The sequence below is a fragment of the Tachysurus fulvidraco genome, chromosome 17 (genome assembly GCF_022655615.1).
Source record: "Tachysurus fulvidraco isolate hzauxx_2018 chromosome 17, HZAU_PFXX_2.0, whole genome shotgun sequence".
NCBI lineage: Eukaryota > Metazoa > Chordata > Actinopteri > Siluriformes > Bagridae > Tachysurus > Tachysurus fulvidraco.
Window position 1 is genome coordinate 11326064 of NC_062534.1, and position 16083 is coordinate 11342146.

Below are 16083 nucleotides of genomic sequence, written 5' to 3' on the forward strand. Positions count from 1 at the left end.
CGGTTTAGCTCAGTTATGCCACCCAGAGGTAAAATGGCCGTATCACTGTAACCTGTTTGTACTGTTCAAATGAATAGACACATACTCTTGACGCCACAGCGTCCGTTTACAGAATCTCCATGCTGCACAAATGAAAAAACAATTGCCAAATCAGTATCTTATTATAAGAAGACAAATATTCAATTCAATTTATTTGTATAGCGCTTTTAACAATTTCCCATCGTCTCAAAGCAGCTTTACAGCAGTATGGAAACAGAAAATAGAGAGAAAAAAAGAAAGAAATATATCAAATAATAATAAGAAGAAGAAGAAATAAGAAGAAACATAAGTGAATATATACAATAAAAGTTTAAAATAAATTTTAAAAAGATTAACTTCAAATTTAAAATGCTATATATATCTATACCTATCCCTACTGAGCAAGCCGTAGGCGACAGCGGCAAGGAAAAACTCCCTGAGATGATATGAGGAAGAAAACTTGAGAGGAACCAGGCTCAGAAGGGAACCCATCATCATTTGGGTGACACTCTACAGAGAAGAGCTAAAATGTAAATAATGTCCTTTCTACAATAGTTTATAATAGTGCAATTTAGAGCTCCTGAGGAACTAATGGGTCATCTTAAACTCTGAGTTCAGCGCAGACCTGATTGCTGATAAAGACAGACAATACAGCTGACCGACACAACATTGGTTGAAAAGAAGGCATGACAGTCTCCGGGCAGCTTCATTCACAACAATCCCATGAGACACTGGCTGACCATGAAGATCAATCAATGGCAAGGTGACAACCGGGGGACAAGACTCTAGCCAGCGGTAGAACATCGATTGACGAAATCTCTTTATAAGAAGAGACGATCGGGCTAGGAACTCAGAACACTGGGAGCTCCGGAGTGGCATATATAGCTCGACAGAGAGAGAGAGAAAAATTGTTAGGTATGACTGTGTTCACCAAATTCTCAATGCCCATGAACCCTCATTTACCTAAGAAAAGCTATTCATAAAAAGTTAAAATAAACAAATGTGTTTATAACCTGGACTTAAATACTGAGACTGTGTCTGAGTCCCGGACACTAATTGGTGTCTGTTGCATAACTGTGCGGCTCTGTGAGAAAAAGCTCTTCCCCCTGCTGTAGCCTTTTGTACTTGAGGTACTACCAAGTAGCCTGCAGCTTTAGATCGATGTAGGCGTGTCGGATCATTAAAAAAAAAGATCTCTCAGGTACAGTGGTGTAGTATTTTATATTCAATGCAAAACTTGACTGGAAGCCAATGCAATGAGGATAAGATAGGAGTAATATGTTCATATCATCTGGTTCTGATCAGGACTCTAGCTGCGTTCTGGATTAACTGGAGCTTGATTATGCTCCTTCTGGAACATCCAGACAGTAAGGCATTACAATAATCCAACCTAGAGGTAACAAATGCATGAACTAGTGATTCTGCATCATGTAATGACAACATATTTCTTATCTTAGCAATATTTCTGAGATGAAAGAAGGCTACCCTTGTGGTATTATTTATGTGAGCTTAAAATGAGAGACCAGTGTCAATAATCACACCAAGGTCTTTTACTGCTGCAATAGAATGTAATAGAATGACCATCCAGTGTTAGTCTGTAATTAGAAAGCTTACTTCTGGCTGCCTGTGGTCCTAGTAAAAGCACTTCAGTCTTGTCAGAATTAAGCAGGAGGAAGTTAGTAAGCATCCACTGTCTAATGTCCTTCACACAATCTTCAATCTTATTAAGCTGGTGACACACATCTGACTTAGCTGAAACATATAGCTGCGTGTCATCAGCATAACAGTGGAAGCCAATACCATGATTACGATTGATTGCACCAAGGGGCACCATATATTGGGAGAAAAGCAACGAGCCTTGTGGAACACCAAACATTACTTTCATTTGTTTAGAGTGGTCACCATTTAGATCTACAAACTGATATAGATCTGTCAAATAAGATCCGATCCAGGAGAGGGCTGTCCCTTTAACACCAACAACATGTTCTAGCCTATCAAGTAGTGTAGAATGGTCAATGGTATCAAAAGCTGCACAAAGATCAAGTAATACTAGCAAAGAGACAAAACCCTGATCAAAGGCCAGTAACATGTCATGTACGATTTTAACCAGTGCTGTCTCTGTTCTATGATGAGGCCTAAATCCTGACTGACATGAATATTATTCATATGTAGGTATGAGCATAACTGCTGAGCTACAACCTTTTCTAGAAGCTTGGAGATAAAGGGATGTTGGGTTGGGTCGAGGTCAGGTTTTTAAATCAAAGGTTTGATAACTGCTAGCTTAAAAGATTTTGGCACATAGCCAGTGCTAAAGGAAGAATTTATTATCTTTAGAATGGGTTGGATAGCTACTGGTAGTATCTGTTTAAAAAAACATGTGGGTAAGGAATATCTGAAACTTTAATCCATTCTTGCAGTTTAAAATGTAAATAAAATTCCCTTTACCTTAAACAGATATCACATTATTTAAATTGAGATCAAAACTAAGATTAGTCTATTATAATAAGGTTAATACAAATATGAAGGATGAGAATACCTTTATTGAACTTTTACAAGTGACAGTTACCAAATAAAATGTGTTAAAAGCAAGGTGAAAGCAACAGTTACCTCTTTTTATGAAAAAAAAATCCAAAATTAAAAATAATGCAAGTACTAACACAAAACAGCAAACCTTTACACACAAACATTTTCAACATTTTGTGCCATGTAGACAAGAGGGCAACCGCTGGAGTATCATGCTCAGAAATGGTCTCAGAACTTATTGTGAGAAAACATATCTTTTGCAATGCATCAGTGTTTAAATGTTTTGCAGGATGTTGTTTATTTCTTCATGCTATCTAACGAACAGCACTTTTTATAGTTGATATTTTGGAATTAAGTAGCCATTATGTGTCTACACTACAGTGTGTCAAACTGAAATAGTCACTATGGGAACAATAATGATAATAATAATTGGGCCTTATAGCTAATGGTGATTTAATAATAATATTAGCTTTACATAGGAGTGTATTGCATAAACCTATATTTATACAAGTTATATAACTTTAAATTGAAGACTAAAGAAATGTTTAGATAGCTTGTATGGGTGTAAAGTACAGAAAATCACCTTTTGTGGTGACCATCTTTTACTTGCCATGTCATATATGATATTCAGGAAATGTCCACATTGTTTTGCATTACTAACAGTCAGAAAAGAAGAAGCTAAGACACTTTGATTTTGTTCTTTTCCTGAGCATTGACTTGTTCTTCTCGTTGTTCCTCTCTCTCAGGTCGGTCATCACTCTGGCGTGCGATCAGAAGGCGACAGGTGAGTAAGATCCCAAAAACCAGTGCATGAGCATATCGTTTCAAAGGATCACCAACTAGCTGGTGAAAGAAGAGCACAGCTAGCATGACCAATAGAAGAAGGAAGTTTGCAACATCCTTCGGTTTTCCAGGGACAAGTGTCAGGACCACACCGCATGCCACTTCCACAGTTCCGATGATCTTGCGCAGAAGCACTGAGGTGATGCCCAGCTTCTTCAAACCCGGCAGAGCCTTTGCATAACTCTTATATGCCCTTTTCTGAAAAGTGAACAGGAGCTGAATTAAACATTACAATAAAGAAAGCACCATGAAGATGACATTGATTCTTTAGCTGGTAGTTGCCAAAACGCCTCCAAAGAGATCAGAGCTATAATGGTAATCAAATATTTGTAATAGTTTATTGACTAATATATTGCTCAAGTTGGAAATCCAATGACAGTGATAATCGGAAACCACAGAGAAAACCTGAAAATCCTTAACCCTTATATTTGCCACATACTCCAGATTGAATTCCTCCTCTAAGAAATTGGGGAGAAGGAAGGGAGGGAAAGGGGAAGTGAGGGAGGAAGGAAGGAAGGAAGAAAGAAAGAGAGGAATGGAGGGTGGGAGGAAGACAGAAAGATAAAGAATATTATGTTAATGTTAAAGCTAATGTTTAACTACACAACAGAATTATACAAGCTTGCAATACCAAGCAATTTATCACGCACCGCGATAATTTTTTTTTTCATTTAACCGGACCATGTTTTACACCATAACTGTCTGTTATGGTGGTCCGTTCAGAAACAAATGCAGGTGCATCACAGAATTCGCTCGAAGGCGCCGCCATTGCAAACGTTACATTTACAGCACATAACGTCTGACTGTAGCTAAATAAAGTACACAATGCAACTTCATCAACGACAGATTAATGTATAGCTGTGGCATATAATACATGTACTGAGACTGTGCTGTAGGATTTATCTCCTGGACTAACAAAGCACTTTATCAAACAATAGCTTCGTACCGAAACCGCAGTTAGATGTGAGAGAAGAGCACAGCACAGTAATGCAGTTCTTTATCTACCACCAAAGCACCACCATGATGTAATGCAATGGTAACTTAAGAAAAAACAGGACCACATAAAGACACATTTAGAGATGCACAGTTTGTGGTCTAGGTGCAGCAGCTCGTTTTATCACACTCACCATTTCACTGTAGGCATCTTTGCTTAATCGCGGTGTAAGTTTAATCGTTCCCATAAAGACGAAAAACAGGCCAAGTGCAAAAGAAAGGGCGACGATGGTTATTGTTCTCGGCGAGGCCATATTCGGTCAATACTGCCAAAAGTCCAGCTCTGTCTTTCATTCGTTGTGTCTGCTCTCCTTGTGTACTGAAGATGCTGGGGGGGGAGGGGCTACCCAAACATGGCGAACAGCCAGCTTTGCCTCCCTGAATCCCGACTAGAGGGCGACACCGTCTTGATGGGAAATTCTGGAGGTCGACCAATGAAACTACTCACATGAAAGAGTGTATATTACAATGCTCACTGGAGTACAGTCACATGAGTTAGAGAAATAAAATAAAACTTAAAAGAGATTTTTAAAAGATTTTTATAACTTGGTAAATATGATATCAATTGGATAGCAATCTGATGGAAATGAGAACATAAATTATACATTCCCCTCTGAATGTATTCAAATGGCAATTCTTTTGTTATAAACTGAAAACATTTGTTTTTGGGGACAAAATTACGAATAGCAGTGGATAGATAAGAATTTCAGCTTTTATTTCCTGATATTTCTAGAAGTGTTAACCTAGAATTTATTTGAACTCAGGAAGAAAGATTTTGAGGGCTGTGAGGACAACCCAAAACAATAGTCCATAGCCTCCACAGGGCAGAGATGAAGGTATCACAATCCACTGTTTAAAGCCTGATTGGAATTCACAAATAAATACAGATATGAGCAACTAAAGATTTTGGAATGACTATTAACCTCTACAAAAATGTGCAGAAAGAAAGGTTCAACACAATACAATACACTCTCTCACTCATTTTCTACCGCTTATCCAAACTACTCGGGTCACAGGGAGCCTGTGCCTATCTCAGGCGTCATCGGGCATCAAGGCAGGATACACCCTGGACGGAGTGCAACCCATCGCAGTGCACACACACTCTCATTCACTCACACACTCCGGACAATTTTCCAGAGATGCCAATCAACCTACCATGCATGTCTTTGGACTGGGGGAGGAAACCGGAGTACCCGGAGGAAACCCCCGAGGCACCGGGAGAACATGCAAACTCCGCACACACAAGAGGAATCGAACCCCGACCCTGGAGGTGTGAGGTGAATGTGCTAACCACTAAGCCACCATGCCCCCCCCGCAATACAATACAATACAATACAATACAATACAATACAATACAATACAATACAATACAATACAATACAATACAATACAATACAATACAATACAATACAATACATTACATTCAAACTCCTCTGTGAATCTTTGTGTAGGTAGACTCACTAATCTTTATTGATGATTTAACTCATAATTGAAGCAGCAAAATAAATTCAGAAGTTTATGGAAATGCTCTGTGTTCCAGTTTTAAAAAATTAACTTTATCAAGGAGCAAGACAAAGATCCAAAACACACTGCCAATACAACCAAGGACTACATTAGGGGAAAAATTCAAGTCAATCACCAGACCTTAACTCACTTGAGCAGCATTTCACCTTTTTGAGACTGAAGGGGACTCCACCAAGACAAACAACACCTGGACAAGCCTGAAAGAGCCAATCAAAAGAAAAATGCAGGAGCTTGGTGGTGTCACTTGGTTCCTGGCTTTATGCAGTTATTACGAGCAAGTGATATTCAAAAAAATGAAATGTTATTTGCTTCATTCTTTAAAAGACTATCGGTTCCAATAACTTTGAAATTTTATTTTGGAATAATTTTTTTTATATCAAGATTGAAATACAAATTTTATTTGTGCCATACAATCATACACATTACATGTCCCCTGTCCTCAATCTAAAAATATAAAAATAGCAAATTACACTTGAGGTGAGAATAAAAGGTTGGGAAATAAAAATAAAGTAAAGGAATAAAAATAAGGTACGAGTGTAACACATCACATTGTAAATATGAAGAAATTAAAGCTGAAAATCTGATTTATCATCTCATATTGATCTTTTGATCTTAAACCCAAATATCTTCAGTGTATAGCAAACATAAAGGCCATTCAAAACGTTTGGCCATAATGCTCAACAATTAAGAATTTATTTGTTCAATTTAGAGAAGCATTAAAGAGCATTCTGGATTCTGGCACTAAAACAAATTCCTCGCATGTGAAAACATGCCAGGCAATAAAGCTGATTCTGATTCTGAGTCTGATGAGGTGGAAAAAGGAAGTAAATTATTTAATAGTTACAAGCTGATTTACATATTACTAATAAGACTGAAGTTGGATTTCTTTCATTTAACAGGGTACAATAATGATCTAAGATGCGTTAAATGACCAGGTGTAAATTAAATCTGTGTTCCCACATATAACGTCATGAAAATTTAATGGTGTTACAATCCGTGATTTTGTGGACTGTATTGTATTCTCTGTACATGTTTGTGTGCAGGTTTATTCCAAGCTAGGTTTATTCCAAGTTTCTGGCCTGCCCTAGCCTGCCCTGATCCTTCCCACATATCGATGACCTCATCACTGATCAGCTATATAAAGAGGATGCAGAAGAAGGTGGAGATTATTGTGTTTCGTAATAGTTCCTGATCTGGTTTTGACTTCTTCATGTTTCTGATTCAGAACTTGGTTTTCCATTGGACTTGCTGTGTTTTACCATTTGTATATATGCATACACACTGTTTCACTGGCAGTAGGGGTGTGGTTGCAATTTTTTTTCTTGAGAGTGGGTTCTTTTTTCCCCATGTGTTTTTTGTAGGGAGTCAGGGAAGTCTTACTGCATTTTTCTTTTCTTTCCTTTCAGGTATGAATTGTTACTTAACTATTAGACTCTTTTATGTCTATTATTTTGGTTTGGGCCAAACCTGAAGAGATGCCATTGTACAGTTGTTTGTATACAATATATTATTTATTCCCTTTCTGAAAATATACCAATAACCTTTCCTAGAAATTCTCTTTTGTTTCTTTTTGGGTCTTTGACCCAATTTATAAAGATATCAAGTCACTTAATCCCGAGCTAGAACTCCGAACCCTAGACTGAGTTGTAACAGATTTGGGGGCTCGTCTGGGATATCTTTGTCAGTGTATAGTTTGTTGGTATATTGTGTCTGGGTATCATGGCATTTGATTTAATCACGTTTATGCTGTGTCTTTTGTTGGAAGATTTTGATAGGTGCAGGGAGGATGATCTGCTCCTCATTGCTGACTTTTTTCCCCAATGTGTCAGTTTGCCGGACAGCTAGCAAAATGTAATCAAAGTATAACTATATGAGGCAATTGTGGCTCAACTACCTCCTACATTGCTACTGAATGCTTCGGCCACCACCTGCTCCAGCCGAGTCCTCGTCAATAAGTCCATTTGCCTTTGATGTTATCCAACATGTTGGTTTAGTGCCCGCATTTCGGGAAGATGGAGTCGTTTGCCATTTTTGAGAGAAAAGCCCTTACGTTGAATTGGCCAAAAAGTTTATGGACATTGCTGCTGCAATGTAAACTATTAAACACAGTGGTTTCCTGACCTCTTCAGGTTTCTGCAGGTAAAGCGATCATGTACAATGGCCTGATTTCTGAACTCATTGTAAATACCCACGCCTCCAAGGCGGATACTGATAAAAATGATCCTATATCACAGGGTAATGCCCAAGCAGCAAAAACAGCCAAACAGAAACTTTCAGTGAATGACAAAATGTTTTGTATGTTGAAAATATGTACTCCCTTGAAAGTACTCCCACAGCTGATCTTAAAAATCTTCAGTCACAGTCTACAGTGGAGGAAAGAGCCAAATGGAGAAAAGCAGGAGGTGTGGTAAGAGATGGGGCTTGGTATGGCCCCAATGACAAACCATGCTCGCCAAAGAAATTGTTTCCATACTATGCCAAGTTGGCGCATGGGCAAGACCATGCGTCAAAAGGGGGATGTACAACAGTGATACTGGTACCTTAAGGGCTTTGCTAACTATTCCCAAAAATTTTGTGAGAAATGTATAGAGCGTGCACCAAACAATACTGGCCGAATCTTAAAAGTCTCCCAGAGCACACATCTTCCACCACAGCGACCCTTTGAACATCTACAGATGGATTTAATTGAATGACACCCAGTGAAGGGAAAAAAATACTGTCAGGTGAAAATGGATATGTTCTCTATAAGTGGGTGGAAGCTTTAATAAATCCAGTAACCGACAGCTACTACGAGTAACAAGAAGGAGCATCATAATAATACTATCATCTATAGAATTATTGGCATCCTTCTGGGAAATAAGCAATATATTTTGGTATATACCTACATTAAATGAATACCATATGGCCTAATTCTGGTACTGATGTTTGCATTTTATTTGATTATAATTATTGTCCATGCAACGGTTCACCTAATAAATGTATTAAAATAAAATGTCATTTTAAAAACAATAGGTCCTTAAGATAAGAGGGATTTGCTAAATGTGATAAAACAAAGTCATTTAGGGTCTGTTTAAACTAGCTTTGCTAAACCTGTGCAATTTTGCGTAAAATCCCTGGACCTCACACCTACCAGCACCCCTACAGCTCCATTGTTCTCCTCCTTTTGTTGTGCAAACGGCCCCATCACCTGCGAGGCCTGACTCATTTGCATTTGTTCACTCAGAGTAGCTCAGGTCCAAGGCAGGCCAAACCTCTGTCTGTGACGGAAACCTTCAAGGCCTATCTATACAAAATAGTCTGTTTAATTTATATAAAAAAATTGTGTGCTAAGGTTTGTCATTGCCATAGTACATATCATATTTATACAACCCTTGTGCAGACCTGGGGTCTATTTGACTCATCTGGAAAGTTTAATGTCTCATAACTTGGGTTTCCTTCCACATATTTGTCTGAAATTTACCAAGATTGTTCCAAATTATGAACTTTGCAAGTAAAATTAATCTTGTCCTCCCGGGTCAATTTGACGCGGCCACATTTAGTGGGGCAATTGGTCACACTTTTGCCCTTTTCAGCCCTTTCCCTACCATGGTTTGTTGTCCATTCACACAGTATATCGCAACCAAGCCAGACAAATTTGGGATCAAGTTCTGGATGGCCACGGATTCGGAGACCAAATATGTCTGCAATGCATCTCCTTACTTGGGAAAGTTCCCCAGTCGTCCAGGGTCCAGCTTGCGCAGTGAAGCACAAGCGATTTGCTACTGCACTGGACATTCCAATGTCCTCCTCTACCCACTCAGTGCCGTCTTTTGTCGTCTGGCTCAGACAGGGCTTCCCAGTACCACGGTGCATCTTCTGTGGAGGCATGTTGGGTTCTTGTTCTCAAAATTCACTTTTGGTGTTATAATTCATTGATGGCCAATGAAATGAAATTACATCATTTTATTCTGTATGTGTAAGAACATGTCAAAAGCCATGGACCATAACTTCACTCAGCTTATGACATTTGTCTACAAACATATGTTGGAGACTGAAGTGTTAGCAAGTTTTCATTTTATTCATGTATTAGCAACTTTTCATTCTTTCCCAATTAAGGGATGTCTCATAAACACTCCTCTTCATGTCTCATACACACTCTGACTGTTCCAAACACACTCCTCATGTGTCATACACACTCCTCTGCTAGGCAAAGGCATAGCAAAAGTGTATCAAAAGGCATAAATGAAATGCAATGCCCAATTTGTGTGTGTGTGTGTGTGTGTGTGTGTGTGTGTGTGTGTGTGTGTGTGTGTGTGTGTGTGTGTGTGTGTGTGTGTGTGTATGTGTGTGTGTGTGTGTGAGTGTGTGTTTTGGGTGTGTGTGTTAGTGGACATTTTATGTGTGCATTTTTGTGTCTGTACAGGTATGTATGTTCATTGCGCTGAAAAGGGTAAAAGTGTAACCTATTGCCCCACTAAATGTGCCCGGGTCAAATTGACCCGGGAGGACAAGATTAATTTTACTTGCAAAGTTCATAATTTGGAACAATCCTGGTAAATTTCAGGCAAATATGTAGAAGGAAACCCAGGTTATGACACATTAAACTTTCCAGATGAGTCAAATAGACCCCAGGTCTGCACAAGGGTTGTATAAATATGATATGTACTATGGCAATGACAAACCTTAGCATACAATTTTTTTATATAAATTAAACAGACTATTTTGTATAGATAGGCCTTGAAGGTTTCTGTCACAGACAGAGGTTTGGCCTGCCTTGGATCTGAGCTACTCTGAGTGAACAAATGCAAATGAGCCAGGCCTCGCAGGTGATGGGGCCGTTTGCACAACAAAAGCAGGGCTGAAGAACTGTGAAAATCTCAACAGGGGGGAATCAAACCATGGGACCTGCACCAGAAAATAAAAAATCCAGTATTTCTAGTGTTAAAACAGTATTATAAAGCAATCCCAGAGAAGGATCACTGAACCTGTGCTGAATTGTTTTGAAAATATATATATAAAAGCTCATAAGCTAGAATACTAGCGCAATACTCATTATAGCGCAAACCGAAAATGAATGCGTTATGTGAATGAAAGCATACCAGAAAGTTTCATCTTAGCAATAAATGCTTATAATAATATTAATAGTTAGTTTGTAAAAAAAATAAATTGTTAAATTAAATTGGTGATGGAAAATTAAAAACGAGGTTGCAATCATTTATTTCAAAGGACTTTACAAAGCATAATGTAACAACTTATTTCAGCAAATTATGAAAATGTATCATACATTTAAGAAGTTGATACCAGAAGAAAACATACATTTAAATTATAAGTAATAAAATTAAAATTAAATTACAATACAAAACATTAGAGATAAAAATATAAAGAAATGTTTAAAATGGTTCAGTGGGCTCTACATAAGAAATAAGAGCAAAAAATTACATTACTGGATATTGAAAAATATCCAATAAAATTTTTTTTTCAATATTTATTGAAAGGACACCAGTCTGTTAAAAACAGATTATTCAGGGTTTTATAGATAGTAAAAAAGATCAGCCAGATGATTATACCTCTGTGGAAATCCATATTATGGTAAAAATAAAATGAAATGTTCTTCACATATCGTTGTGTCTTCTGCCATTACATTTCCAGTCCTCTCACTGTTCTGGCATCAAACTCTGATCCTGTTGGGCTTTTAGAGCCAAAATAGCTTTCCTGTAAAGATCTATCAGGAGACAGGCAAATAAAATTATTTATTTTAATGAGATTCTAGATCTACTCACTCCAGAAAATATTTTACTTGTGTGACAGGCTAGGAAAAAAACTTTTTTTTTTGATCAAGTTGTTGGATATCTAGCAAAACTAATATAAGGCAAAGAGAACATTTAAATAATAAAAATACTCTGTACAAGTGGAATCAACCAGCTTTATCCAAAGAACCATCAAGTAGGTTATTATTTGGATATCCTTGTAGTCTTTACTACAAGTGATAAGTGATAAATGAATGCCTTCTTACAGAAAACTTGTTAACAAACAGCAATTACTAAAAAATAAACACACAAACACAATCAGTCATATAAAGTGAATTGGAATTAGACACAGAACTCATCACGTTTAAGTGGCTCAAATTGTTTCAATTTATATTTCCTACTTAAATAACTTAGAGCTGCAATCAACTATTTCCACTATAGTGACATGATTAGTCTAAGATCCCACACATCAGGTCAGCCAAACCTTTTAGCTGTAAATGGAGTTCTCCAAGCATCATTCTCAGGTAATGTAATTAGAATGGCTGGTATCATTTGAAAGCTAATAAAGAGCTCTTTTTAACGGTGTTGAGTGTCAGTTCTTGCGATTTAGAGCTATGGTGTTTAATGGATGTTTCACGTGCAGATGATTTAAGTTTTGTAAGGGAACAGTCTTAGCACAAACCCTCATATATATTTTTTTGCATTTTTTTGGTTAAAAAAAGTTAAGTTAAGGTGCAGAACACCACCTAGTGTACTGAACTACATTGTGACCACAGTTGTGATTGAGTGGAATTCTGATTTTATCCAAAATAGTTAAAATTCAGTGAGACTTACCAAACGTGGCAGAGAGATCAGCAGGCTGTCTATAATTTACAGGGATTTCTTCTGAGCTTATCCTGTTTCTCTTTCCTTTCACAGGCTTTTTCTTTTTCTTGTTTTGTCCATTACCTGCTATAGCAGAATAAAGTAAGCCTTCATTAGACAAATATCTACTTAAAATGATTGTAAAGTATTATTTAGCAGAATACCTTTAGGGGATGTGGCTTCCACAGGCTCTGGATAATCCAAAATCTGCACTTTTGCTTTGGGTTTCAACCTCCCATATTTTTGTAGCAAAAGGCCACTACTGGACTTATCCTTTTCACTGTTAACAACCCGTTCTGCTTCATTTACTTCTTTATCCTCTTCCTTCTGTTCCATATCCACTTCTTTTCTGCTCCCTTTTTTCACGCTCATTGTTTTAATCTTAACTTTAAGCTTCTTTTTCATCATCTTCTTTTGAAAGGAATTCTCCTGTAACCAGATTGTATAGTTTAGTTTAAATTAATACTGTGTGTGTTTGTGTGTGATGTAGCATACCTTAAGAATAGTTGGTTGTAGATGGCTATTTTGTTGTTCCTCCAGGGGGCACTGTGCTTGGTTATTGACTGGTTTACTTGTTTTAAGTCTGCAGATGCCAACACTTAAATTACAAGCTGCAACAAATGCCACCTTTGCAAGTGAAATTTTCTTTAATATTATGTTGAGTATAGATTTCCTATTTTAAGATTGCATTAAATTAAAAATAATATAATATTATTAAATGTATATTGTACCTATTTATTTGACTAATTTAAACCACATATATATCATATATATAGATATATATGTGGTTTAAATTAGTCAAATAAATAAATATAATGTTTGGTTGTGGATTTTGTTTTGTTTTCCATTTTTTATATAATTAGAAAACTAATTGTGCCATTTTTGTAAAAATAAATGGCAATATCTGCAAATAGAACAAGGCTATTTCAAACAGATTTAAAAACAAAAGGCACCGTTCAACTTTGTTTTTCTTCTGACTTTGTCCTGTCTTTGCTCCCCTTTCTCTCTCCTCTGGTCCTGGTTGCCTTCCACAATCTCTGACCACACGGGCACAGAGATCCGAATAGTCGAGGCCCACAGCCCGTAGTAACCATCTGAGGCCACGCAATGTCCTCCTGTCTGACCATCGGCTCAGGTCGATTAAGGCAGAGCATGGCTCCTTTTGTGGAAGAAAATCTTTATTATTCATAAATTTGCTCAGGCACTGCAAATAACAGCAAACCTTGAAATAGCTACATCACATCACAAAAGTGTGTAAAATATCATTACAGGTATGTATCATTACTTATCTTATCTTATGCTGTCATAACCCACAATGTTACTCACAACATGGCACAGAGACTGGCTCTGATTGACCAGTTTCTCCAGAGACAGGACCTCAATCAGTTCAACTCCCAGTAAGGCATTCATTTTGTCTTGTTTATTGGCTAATCTGTAAAGAGGAACAGCCTGATGAAATCGTTTACTTTGCATGTAGAAGTAACCAGTAATACCATTAATTCTAAGAATAATTTTAAAGAGCATTTAAACATGATGGCTTACACTAACAGGGGCTTTCCAGCCAATTTAGGATGTCTCAGCATGTCTGTTAGAAGTTCTTTGACCTCTTTCATTCTGTGTCTATCACTGGAGTCTACAACAAAAATAACTCCATGGGCCTTGCCATAGTATTCTCTCCAGCATAAGCGAAATTCAGGACTTCCACCCGTGTCCAGCAAATTCACCAGGAAATTTTCCAGCCTTATCTCATAGTGAACACATCCATGAGTAGGACTCACTTCTCCAAGAGGAGCTAAACAAAAGTAGACATAGAAAATATTGTAAACCATTATTAATTATATACAGTCATGAGAAAAAGAAATCGTCCTTTAGGTCTAGGTCTAAATAACAATTGCATGGTCTTCACCAACTTTTATAAACTATAAATAACAAAAGGTAACAAACAGGCAACACAACAGATTTTAAATATGTAATCAATTGTCCATTAAAAAGTAAACCAACATTCAGAAACTGCTGACAGAGAGAAGGCAAGTTGAACCAATCATAGTTTATTTTTTTATTTTTTATTTTTGCTTTTCAGTGACCCAATTCAGGTAAGTGTAATATACACCCTATAATTCAGTATGTAGAACCTTTAAAAAAAACTTCAGCAACAATAATGAAGTAAACGTTTTCTGTAGTGCTAACCACTAAGCCACGGTATCCCCCCCCCCCCCCAAGCCATACATAAACCTAAAAAAATTTATGTTCTTACAGAGGCCATTAGGTCACATGATGCATCCCTTGTCGTTATTCCTTTATATTTTATATAGCATTAAACAGTCTGACCTTGGATTGACTGAAGTCTGACTGAATTTGCTGATATGCCCACTCCTGAGAAGACTGGCTATTGCCTTGAAGACTCTCCGTTTGGTAAAAAAAAATCATTTCACTGTAGAATTGTGACTTTTAAATTGCTTGGAGATGACCTTATAACCCTTCCTTTCACAGCCCTCCAGAACACCATACTGTCTAAAGGTTTTGCTTTTATAAAGGTAGTCACACCTCTTGATTAACTAATGTTGTGTATTTCATTAATAACAACTGGCTGAAAAGGGTTTCATTATTTTTCCCCCACCTGGTTTCTGAATGTTCTTTCATGTTTTGGAGAAAAAAACATACATGATTCTTATTTACTGTATACATTGAACATTGCATATATTTTGTGATGTATTTTCTTTCTTTATAGATGTTTGTGAGGACACCGCAATTGTTATTTAGACCCTCCTTTAATAAAAACTATCCTTCCTGAATTGAAGGATAGTTTCATAACATTTTTTCATAACTCTAAGCTAATGTACCTGATTTTATGACATTTTTTACCTCTTAACATTCCTCTGATACACAATGTTTTTCCAACCTTGTCAAGACCAACCACCAGCACAGTAACATTCCTAAAGAAAGAGAAGAGGTCTATCTATGTGGTTCCTGTTTTTCTCAGTTTGATACATTTACAAATTTTTGCATTATAACTAAACATATGAAGATGATATTGTTCACTTCTGGGATTTGAATTAAATTTAAAATTCCTGATAAGTAACTCAGAGTTTTTACAGTCAAGCCACCGTTCTTAGTCTTTTGCTAATGAGCCCAACACCAGTGCAAATAATACAGAGAATACTGTGATTATATCGGGTAGCATATACCTCATGGGTTGCTGCAGTTTGAAAACCCAGTTGCAGCAGTTGCTCATCAAATGGAACATACTGAGATGTGGAGAAGAACACCATCTTCTTCTTGATTCAAACCTGTATACAGATTGTAGAATAGGTTAAACTAACAGTGAAGCCATGTCTGTTGGGCTACTGGACAATTCTTAAAGCTGTCACAAACTATAACATTATCTGTGTATGTTTGTGTTTATTATAAATAGATTTAATCCTGAATTTCTAAGAATTATGACTACACATTTCTGTATTCCAATCATTTCTGTATTTCTGTATTGCATTTCTGTATTGCAATCCGTCCTCTGCAAATGATCCAAAATGCAGCTGCCCGGCTTGTTTTCAATACCACCCCGCTGCTGCGATCCCTCCACTGGCTTCCAGTAGCT

The 16083-nt window shown here is 37.2% G+C and overlaps 2 protein-coding genes across 2 annotated transcripts; both read right to left on the minus strand.

Moving 5' to 3' along the window:
• Window positions 1–2538: 2538 nt before the first annotated feature.
• Window positions 2539–4770, minus strand: tmem35 (transmembrane protein 35). The gene is made up of 2 exons (XM_027135234.2): window positions 4512–4770; window positions 2539–3582 (listed from the first exon to the last, which is right to left on the minus strand). The coding sequence occupies exons 1-2, from the start codon at window positions 4629–4631 to the stop codon at window positions 3220–3222; spliced, it is 483 nt and encodes a 160-aa protein (XP_026991035.1). The 5' UTR covers window positions 4632–4770; the 3' UTR covers window positions 2539–3219.
• A 6415-nt stretch (window positions 4771–11185) lies between these two features.
• arl13a (ADP-ribosylation factor-like 13A) lies at window positions 11186–15771 on the minus strand. Its single transcript, XM_047802564.1, has 9 exons — window positions 15677–15771; window positions 15354–15424; window positions 14034–14283; window positions 13818–13923; window positions 13445–13650; window positions 12987–13074; window positions 12656–12920; window positions 12462–12578; window positions 11186–11602 (listed from the first exon to the last, which is right to left on the minus strand). Exons 1-9 carry the CDS (start codon window positions 15733–15735, stop codon window positions 11535–11537), a joined length of 1230 nt encoding a protein of 409 aa, XP_047658520.1. The 5' UTR covers window positions 15736–15771; the 3' UTR covers window positions 11186–11534.
• Between the last annotated feature and the right edge of the window lie 312 nt (window positions 15772–16083).